The sequence below is a fragment of the Canis lupus genome, chromosome 20 (genome assembly GCF_003254725.2).
Source record: "Canis lupus dingo isolate Sandy chromosome 20, ASM325472v2, whole genome shotgun sequence".
Classification (NCBI taxonomy): Eukaryota; Metazoa; Chordata; class Mammalia; order Carnivora; family Canidae; genus Canis; species Canis lupus.
The window spans coordinates 55,674,506-55,684,478 of NC_064262.1; the positions used below are offsets into that span (position 1 = coordinate 55,674,506).

General features: G+C 57.0%; 1 protein-coding gene across 2 annotated transcripts; it reads right to left on the reverse strand.

Moving 5' to 3' along the window:
- Positions 1-1,568: 1,568 nt before the first annotated feature.
- On the reverse strand, positions 1,569-9,229 carry EBI3 (Epstein-Barr virus induced 3). 2 transcript variants are annotated; one of them, XM_025457037.3, is made up of 5 exons: positions 8,863-9,229; positions 8,114-8,237; positions 6,297-6,475; positions 4,463-4,620; positions 1,569-1,990 (listed from the first exon to the last, which is right to left on the reverse strand). In XM_025457037.3, exons 1-5 carry the CDS (start codon positions 8,927-8,929, stop codon positions 1,838-1,840), a joined length of 681 nt encoding a protein of 226 aa, XP_025312822.1. In that variant the 5' UTR covers positions 8,930-9,229; the 3' UTR covers positions 1,569-1,837. The 2 variants fall into 2 exon arrangements, with proteins under 2 accessions (XP_025312822.1, XP_025312823.1); XM_025457038.3 differs by having other exon boundaries at positions 8,114-8,234; positions 8,863-9,227.
- Between the last annotated feature and the right edge of the window lie 744 nt (positions 9,230-9,973).

Sequence of the window (9,973 nt, forward strand, 5' to 3'; positions counted from 1 at the left end):
ACACAGGCACCAGCTCCCGCACCCACCTCCTCTGCACACACACACACAGGCACCAGCTCCTGCACCCACCTCCCCTGCACACACACACACACACACACAGGCACCAGCTCCTGCACCCACCTCCCCTGCACACACACACACACACACAGGCACCAGCTCCTGCACCCACCTCCCCTGCGCACACACACAGACATCAGCTCCCACACCCACCTCCCCTGCACATGCACACACACCAGCTCTCACACCCAAACACCTGGTAAGGGATCTGTGGACAGTGCAACAGGGCAGTGTTGGGACACGGGAGAGAAAGGGCACCTGAGATGGCGTGTGAGCTTCCCGTGGCAGCTGCATGGTCATCACGAGCTCAGTGTCCTGAAACCACACGTGTTTATTACTCTGTGGTTAGAAGCTCAGAGGTCTGGAGTTGGGGCGCCTGGTGGCTCGGTTGGTTGAGCGTCGGATACTCGCTCTGAGCTCAGGCCATGATCTAGGGTGGCGACGCTGAGCCCTGCATCAGGCTCTGCGCTCAGCTTGAGAGTCTCCCTCTGCCCCTCCCCCTCCTGTGTGTTTTTTCTCTTGTGCTCCTGCGCGTGCGCGTGCACATGGGTGGGGGCGGGAAGGAGTTTAAAGCAATGGGAGTTGGGGGGGCGGTTCCAGGGCAGAATCTATTTCCTTGACTTTTTCAGCCTCCAGAGGCCACTCACACGCCACAGCCCACGGCCTGGCCTCACTCTGGCCTCCGCTTCTGTCGTCACATCACCTTCTCACCCTCTGTCTGACCCTTGTCATTAGGCCACTTGGACCACCTGCCTTGATATCCATCAACTTGATGCGGGATATAACTTTAAATTCAGGACCCTCAAGACTCTAATCCCATCTGCTAAGTCCCCTTTGCCCTGTAAGGGGCTGTATTCCCACATTCTGGGGTCTAGGAGGCGACTGTCTTTTGGGGGCCGTGACTGTGCTGGCCACACAGGAAGTGGTCAGGAAAGGCTTCTCGGAGAAGGTGACCTTCGAGATTAGACCCGAGTGAAAATCATGGAGAAGCCCAGTGGATTTTCTCCATCCCCCAGTCCTGGCTGCTTTGCCTCCTCCCGGAGAAATCTTCCCCAATCCCATGTCCTGTTTGCGTCCAGCCATAGCGGGGCTCACCCGCGGGCAGCTTTTCAGGAGGCAGGTGTACTGAACTGACTGGATCTCAGCCCCAACCTCACCTCACCCCAGGCCGACACCCCCCGCCGCCTGCCCAGGCTCCTCCTCCTCTGGTCCAGCCCTGACCCCATCCATGGGAGTGCGGATTTGCTGTATGTCCTGCCCCATCCTCTCCTCTCTGGGCCTCCACTGCGTCTGTTGAAAGAAGGGAGGTGGGACGCCTGGTGGCTCAGCGGTTGAGCATCTGCCTTTGACCTGGGGTGTGATCCAGGCCCGGGATTGAGTCCCTCACCGGGCTTCCTGCATGGAGCCTGCTTGTCTCTCTGCCTATGTCTCTGCCTCTTTCTCTCTGTCTGTTGTGAATAAATAAATAAAATCTTAAAAAAAAAAAAAAAAGAAGGGAGGAGGAGTCCTGATGTCGGCAACGACAATCTTTTTCTAGTTAAACAATAAAGAAAATCACACGTTCACAGCTCACGGAGCTCTGTGTACATCCCTATTTCACAGATTGACAAACTGAGGCTCAGAAAGACAAAGTCACTTGTCCAAAGTCGCGCAGGAACTTGGCAGCAGCGAACCCAGGCCAGTTGGGTCCCATCCATCCTTGAGTGGGTGGCAGCAGGGCAGGGGGACGGCGCAGATGTTGGGAGCCAGCCCCTCTTCCGGGGGCGCTGGGAAGCCCCCGCTACTTGCCCAGGGGCGTGGAAGGAGCAGCAGGGAGACTCCAGTCGCTCGACTCCCCGTAGTCGGTGAGGTCCTGAGCAGCCACCTGGATGCAGTACCTGGCTTGGGGTCTCACAGCTCTGAAGGTGAAGGATGTGGCTTCAATAGGCCCCACCTGGGAGGGAGCAGAGGCCGGAGACCGGGTCAGTGGGGACGCGGAGTCTGGTCCCGGCGCCACCCTAACCAGTGTGCCCGCAGCCCCCTCCCCGTCCTTGGCCCCAGAGCCACCCGTTCAGGACTCCTCTGTGGACCGCACGCCCCCACCGCCAATACCCCGCTCCTCCTCCCGGCCCCAGCCTGAGCCTCTGGGATCCGCCCTCCTTCCGGGTCCCCCTCATCCTCAGAACAGGAGGACCGACCCCGATGTCCCAGCAGCCCCCCTGCCCCCCACCCTGGGCAACTTCCTGGCCCCAGATCCGAGTATCCTGACTTGTGTCTCCCTCCCCGCTGTGTCCTGGGGCGTCCGGAAGCTCGCAGGATGTGGCGGTTTATGTTTATACGTTTAGATTAACTAGCGGTTGCATGACTGCGAATGTACGCAAGGCCACTGCCTTCTGCAGCTGTTTGAGTCTCACGGCTTGTGAATTCTGTCTTAATCTAAAAATTGCCGAAATCAGGGCGCCTGGGTGGCTCAGTCAGTGTCTGACTCTTGGTTTCGGCTCAGGTCACGATCTCAGAGTGGGAGTCGGCTTAAGATTCTCCAGATGCCCGGGTGGCTCAGTGGTTGAGCTGCTGCCTTTGTGACCCCGGGGTCCTGGGATCGAGACCCGCATCGGGCTCCCTGCATGGAGCCTGCGTCTCCCTCTGCCGGTGTCTCTGCCTCTCTCTATGTCTCTTGTGAATAAATAAATAAAATCTTAAAAAAAAAAAAATCACCCTGATTCTCACCTTAAAAAAAAAAAACTGCAAAAAAGAAAAAAAAATAGGGACACCGGGCTGGCTCAGCTGGTAGAGCATGCAACTCCTTTTTTCTTTTTTTTTTTTTAATTATTTATTTGAGAGAGAGAAAGAAAGAGCAGGGGGAGGGGCAGAGAGAATCTTAAGCAGATTCTGTGTTGGGCACAGAGCCTGACGTGGGGCTCTTTTCATGACCCTGAGATCATGACCTGAGCCAAAACCAAGAGTCAGATGCTTAACCAATTGTGCCAACCCGGGTGCTGAGAGCATGGAATTCTTGACCTTAGGGTTGTGAGTTCGAGCCCCATGCTATATGTAGAGGTTACTTAGAAATAAAATCTTAAAAAATGTAAAAATTAAAATTATAATAAAATAAAAATTTATATACATATAAATAAATTGCAAACATATTTGAAATAAAATTAATGGGGGCACCGAGGTGGCTCGGTTGGTGAGGCATCTGCCTTTGGCTCAGGTCAGGATCGCAGGGTCCTGGGATGAAGCCCTGCATCGGGCTCCCTGCTTCTCCCTCTTCCTCTGCCTCTCCGCCTGCTCGTCCACGCATGCAAGCGCTCTTGCTCTCAAAGAAATAAAATCTTTAAAATAAAATAACACTAAATAGGGCAGCCCGGGTGGCTCAGCGGTTTAGCGCCACCTTCAGTCCAGGGCCTGATCCTGGAGACGGAGGATCGAGTCCCACGTCGGGCTCCCTGCATGGAGCCTGCTTCTCCCTCTGCCTGTGTCTCCGCCTCTCTCTCTCTCTGTCTCTCATGAGTAAATAAATAAAATCTTAAAAAAATAACACTAAATAAAATTTAAAAGCCAGCTCCTTGGCGACTCCCCACATTGCAGTTGCTCAGCAGCCACACGTGGTTCGTGGTACAATTTAGTCGGTGCAGATGTAGCACAATTCCATGGCCCCCGAAAGTCCTATGGGCCAGGGTTGCGGGAGCCTCCACCCTGCAGGCGCTCAGCTCCTGGGGCTGCCATACCAGGCTGGTGCACGGCTGACCTTCTCCGACGCTCAGCAATACCCCTGCCTTGTTTATCTTTCACTTTGTACAAATTTAAAACAATATCGGTGTTTTTAATCAAGGTGCAATTCACTGGGCATAAAATCAACCAGTTAAAGTGGACAATCCCACGGCATCGAGTGCATTCACAATGTTGTGCCACCGTCCGCGACCTTCTCGTTCCAGAAGCTTCTGTCGCCCCAAAAGGAAGCCATGTCCTCATCCACCGTCTCTCCCCGCCCTCCCCAGGCCCTGGCAGCTAGACCCCCCTTCCTGTCTGTGCAGGGGCCCGTCCTGGACGTGTCACACGCATGGACTCACGCACGTGGGGCCTCCTGTGTCTGGTCCCCTCCCTGAGCATCATAGGCTCAGGCCTGTGCCCCGGGTGGCACATGTGAGCGCCTCGCCCCTGTTCCTGGCCAAATGACAGGCCTGCACGTGGGTGAATACGTGTGTTAATCTATTCACCTGTCGACAGACATCTGTGCAGTTTCTGCCTTTCAGCTGCTGGGAATGGTGCTCCCGTGAACACCGGCTGCCAGGCTTTGTCTGCGCTCCCATTTGCTGTCCTTTGAGTGCACAGGCAGGAGCCCAATCTCTGGGCCCCCGGGAGTGGCCCCCACGCACGTGCTGGCCCCTCTCCCCGGGGCCCCTCAGCCTCCCTTGGTCCCCCTCACCTGGCGGAAGCGGGGGGATCCGTGATGCTTGTATCGGATCCAGTACTTGAGCGAGAAGAGCTCCGGGAAGGGCCAGGACCGGGGCGGCTCCCACTGCACCCACAGCCGCTGCCTGGGGAGGACACTCAGGCGGACGCCTTCGGGAGGGTCGGGCTTGACTGACAGACAGCAGGACGCGGGGTCAGGGGCTGGCGGGCTCACGCCTCCTTCCAGCCAGCCAGCCAGCGTCCACTGAGTGTCCAGGGGTGTCCTGGACACCAAGGACACGGCGCTGACCACCACAAGCCCAGCCCCTGTCCTGGAGCTCAGCCCATCAGGGCAAAAGACGGGAAACATGAAGCAAATGCATGGGTCATGAGGAATAGGGAAGAAAGATCGAGAGTGCGAGGAGAGTGGGTTGCCGTGGATTTTTGAGACGTAGCTCACAGACTGCAAACACACACACACACATACCCCGGTTAAAACGTACAGATCCGGGGTCATCATACGTTCACAGAGTTGTGCAACGTTCACTAAATCTAGAACATTCCATCACCCCAAAAAGAAACCCCGTCCCATCAGCATCGCTGCCTCACAACCACTAATGCACTTCCCATCCGTGGACGAGCCCATCCTGGACTTGTCACCCCCGTGGACTCACACCCCGTGGGGCCTCCTGTGTCTGGTTCCCTCCCTGAGCGTCGTGGGCTTGGGGCTCGTCGTGGGCACCTCCCTCCCGCTCGTGACTAATGTTCCAGAATGTGGATGGAGCATGTTTTGTGTATCCGTTCATCTGCTGATGGGCACTTGTGTGGTTTCCGCTTTTTGTCGAGTACGGATAATGTTGCCGTGAACATCAGCGCACGAGTTTCTGAGCGTGTGTGACTTCATTCCTCAGGGGTAGTTCACCCAGAACTGGAGTTGCTGGCTTATATGATCACGCATGCTTAGCCCTTTGAGGGGCTACCAGGCTTTCTTAATAAGCACCAGCAACATGCGAGGGGTTGCAGTCTTTAAATAATGTGCTCAGAGGAGGGCTCACTGAGGAGATGATGTCTGAGTAGAGATGTGAAGGAGGCGAGGAAGTGAACTGTGTGGAGATCTGGGGGAAGAGGGTTCCAGGCAGAGGCTTCAGCCAGTGCAAAGGTCCTGGGGCAGGACCTGCCTGGGGTGTTGGAGCAACAAGGAGACGTGTGTGGCTGGAGAAGAGTAAGTGATGAAGGGACGCCTGGTGGCTCAGTTGGTTGGGCGTCTGCCTTCGGCTCAGGTCACAATCCCAGGATCCTGGGATCAAGTTCCACATGGGGCTCCCTGCTCAGTGGGGACTCTGCTTCTCTCTCTGCCCCTCCACCCACTCTCTCTCTCAAAAATAAATAGATAAAATATTTTTTAAAAACCTTCATCTTGGAAAAAACTGAATGAATGAGTAGGACACAGGGAGGAGGAGAGGACAAGGAGGGGACGGGGCAGGTCGTGCAGGGCCTGGGGGGCCTCGGGGCCTCGGGGCCTTGGGGCCTCGGGGAGGACTTGGGTTTCTACACCAGGCAGGTGGGAGCTCTGAAAGGCTGACAGAGGAGGTCGGGACCTGACTCGGGTGCTCAGGGGCGCCCTCTGAAGGCCGCCACGGGGACCCGGGCCGAGGCGACTGCACTGGTCCGAGCAATGATGGAGACAGAGCCGGGTGGGGGCTCAGTGTGGGGAGAAGCGGGCGGCTTCTGGAAGAAATGCAAAGGTGGAGCCGACAGTACCCCGGGTGGATGGACAGGACGGAGGGCGGGAGGCGGGTGGTGGGAGCGTGGAGGGGCAGGAGCAAGCTGACGGCCCCCACCCCTCTCCCCCCACTGGCCACACTCACTGAGCTGCTCTGGGACAAAGGGCACGAAGCTGCTGCTGCTGCCCCAGGGCCGGACCGCTGTGACGTTGAGGACGTAGGGCACCATGGAGAACATGTGGACGTCGGGGATGGTGCAGCTGGTGGCCTCGGGTGTCTGCTGCAGGCAGGGCAGGCTCTCCCCGTGGGCGGCCACACCGAGCCTGGACACGCAGGGGCAGCATCAGGGCCCCGGTGCTTGCTGCAGGCCGGGTCTGCCCTGGACACTGCTCGGCAGTACTCAGGGACGGGGCTGGGACACTGCTGCTGGCCGTGTGACCCTGGGGGGGCGCGCTCATCCCAACCCCACAGAGCCTGTGCGACCCAGGGTGGGGAGGGAACGCCCCCCACGGAGATGCGGGGGCCCAGAGTGTACAGGTCTCTAGAACATCCACACTTCAGCCTTGCGATTGCAATATTCCCAACTCTAGGGACTCACAGACTCTGGAATAAGAGTCTGATTGTCCTGAGTTCTGAGGCTCCAAGATTTTGGACTCTAGAGACAAGCTCAGCACTGTGCATTCAGCCTTCCAGAACATTCCACGTGCTCCAACAGCGCTGTCGCATGCAGTAGTCACTGCCTACGAGTGGTTGTCCACACTTCAAAATGTGGCTGGTGCAACCAAGGGCGGCTTTTTATCTACCTTCCATGTCCAGATTCCAGCCATCAGCAAACGTGAAAAGGTTGTTCAGGACCATCCAGGTGGGGCACTCTACTTCCCCACCCACAAATTTTATAAAATCTAATCAGAGATCAAGAATTTCTGGTGAAAATTTAGCATGAGAGCTGAAAAGTGCCCTATGTGTAAAATGCACATGGAATCTCGGGCTTAGTACAAAGAGAATGCAAAGTATCTCACTATTTTTTTTAAAACATATTTTTTGAAATATTTATTTATTCGGAGAGAGAGGGGCAGAGACACAGGCAGAGGGAGAAGCAGGCTCCATGCAGGAAGCCCGACGTGGGACTCAATCCCAGGTCTCCAGGATCACACCCCGGGCTGCAGGCGGCACTAAACCGCTGCGTCACTGGGCCTGCCCTAATTTTTAAAATATTGATTACATGTTGAAATTATCCTGCTTTTCTTTTTTAAGATTTATTTATTCATGAGAGACACACAGAGAGAGACAGGCAGAGGGAAAAGCAGGCTCCATGCAGGGAGCTCGACGTGAGATTCGATCCAGTGTCCCCAGGATCATGCCCTGGGCCAAAGGCGGCGCTAAACTGCTGGGCCACCTGGGAGGCCCAAAGTGATCCTGCTTTAATCCTACTGAGTAACATTGGCTTCTATTATAAACTTAAATATATAAATTGTATGTAAGCATGTTAAGTTACACGCAACCCCATTAATGAAATATTTGGAATATTTAGATGTTGCTGAAGAAAATATATTGGGGGACGCCTGGGTGGCTCAGTGGTTGAGCGTCTGCCTTTGGCTCAGGTCGTGATCCCCAAGGTCCCAGGATCGAGTCCCACATCTGGTTCCCCACAGGGAGCCTGCTTTTCCCTCTGCCTGTGTCTCTGCCTCTCTCCGTGTGTCTCTCATGAATAAATAAATCAAATCTTTTTTAAAAATATTGAAATTAACTCCATTTCTCTTTCCTTTTTAGAATGTGGCTTCTAGAAGGTTTTGAACTCAGCATGTGACTCACAAGTTGTATTTTAGGAAGTATATTCCTATTGGCCGGGGCTGCTCTGGAATCCGGGAGGGTTTTGGGTGCTTGCTGGGCCTCCAGGTGTCCAGGCCGCAGGGCGCCCGGCCCCGCGAGAAAACCCCCGGGGACCCTCCCCGCACTCTGACCTGTACGTGGCGATGAAGGATGTGGGCGTGGCGGAGCGGGGAGCAGGCGGCAGGGTCCAGAAGCAATCCACGGCAACTGGGTACCTAGAGGCCCGGCACCGCACTCGGGGCTGGGTGGGGGCTGCTGGGGCCCCGGAGGGAGAAGGAGCCGCGTGAGCCTCCACGCCGCCTTCCCCCGGGATTGTCTGAGCCCTGAGCATGCTCAGCCCCAGCTTCCCTGCCAGCCGGCGCCGGGCACACAGTAGGTGCCTAATAAAGGTTTGTGGAGCGAATGAATAGGTGAACGAAAGACGGCTGCATCATCTCTCGCCTCCACTACAGCCTGCGGAGGCAGGGAGTATTAGCCCATTTTCCAGATGGGAAAACTGAGGTTTCGAGGGCCACACGGGGTGGGGGGGAGCCCCGGTGGGAGGGAGCTGTCTTACTGTAGCCCCTCTTCCCAGCAGCTTTGTTTAGTAGCACATGGAATGAATGCATGTAATTAAAATGTCTCCTTCTCTCCCTTCTCCCTCCCTGCCTCCCTCTCTCTCCGTCCCTGCTGTCACTGCCACTTTCTGGTGTCACTTGCAGGGGAGACTCGTCCTGTGTCTCAGTCTCCCCATCCATGCCATGGGATGGTAACCCCCTCCCACCAGTGGGTGATCCAGTAGGCGTGAGAGCTCCCGCCCCAGCCCAGAATATTCCGTGGTACACAGTCCAACTCCAGTTTCCAGGCAATGCCCCCCAAGCCCCCGGCGGGTCACACGTACCTTCTCTCCCTCGGCAGGGTGAGCAGCCCACCCAGAGGGCGAGCACCAGCAGAAGTCCTGGGGCCATGAGTCGGCGGGCTCTGCTGTCCTGGGAGCACCTCCGGGAGGCAGGGGACTCGGGTTCCACCAGAGGAGGAAGCGCAGCACCCTGTCAAAGCCCCCACTTCCCCTCCCCCGGGGTCTGACTCCCTGGCTGGTTTGCGGTTTGCGGGGCCAGCAGAGCTGAGCGGGTGGTGGCGGAGGAGCCCTGGTCCCTTCACCTGTCACCGCTGGGCACAGGGTTCCGGAGGCCCTGAGGGTGGAGGCGGGAGAGGAGGCTTCGAGAAAGAGAGAAGTGGAGACCCCGTGGCCTTTCCCACAACAGCCTGACTGCCAGTCCTTCCTTCCGGCTTCAGGGAACACATGGATGGGAAAACCCCAGGAGGGGACCGATGACAGGGTGAAGGTTGAGAAAGGACAGTGTGGGGAGAGACACAGAGACGGAGAGAAGAGAGAGGGACGGGGACAGCGTTGGGAGCCCGTGAGCCAGTGGCAGAAACACAAGAGACCAACACCGGGTGAAGAGAGACGCAGGCAGGACAGGGGAAGTGGCCCCTGCACTCGCCGACCACAGTGCGGGGACCCACCCTGGCCAGCGCTCCACGCTCAGGGCCACAGAGACAGAAACAGGGCCCTGGGGAGGCAGCCCCACCTGCGGGACCTACTCGGAGCCACAGGGACCCCGAGGGACAGGCTGGGCCCCTACAGACACGGTGCCCACCCTGGACACTCAAGGGGATGGGCCACATTCCCGCCTCGCCCGCCTTAGCAGGGAAAGAGCTAAGAAGCCCCAGGGGTTTTCGGGGGACTTGCCCAAGGGCAGGGAGGCTGCAGGTGGGAGGGTCCCAGCGGGGCTGGATTTGGGGTGAGGAAAGATACTCAAGAATGCAGACTTGGAGGCTGTCTTAACATTTGGATGGTTTGTTGATCGTGGACATCTGGTCGTTCACTGTGACACTTTACAGCACTGCGTCCACACGGTGCCTACTCTGGGGACCGGGGACTGCGCGCCTCACCTGCTAATCCCTGCCCTGGGCCACCCTCTCCTCCCTGCAGCGATCAGGCCATACAC

Coding starts and splice junctions, on each gene's coding strand:
- EBI3 (XM_025457037.3), bottom strand. CDS start 8,929: ATGGCCCCAGGACTTCTGCTGGTGCTCGCCCTCTGGGTGGGCTGCTCA. Junction 6,476..8,113: donor TCCTTCATCGCCACGTACAG/GTCAGAGTGCGG, acceptor CTGCGTGTCCAG/GCTCGGTGTGGCCGCCCACG. Junction 1,991..4,462: donor GATCCCCCCGCTTCCGCCAG/GTGAGGGGGACC, acceptor GCTCCCTCCCAG/GTGGGGCCTATTGAAGCCAC.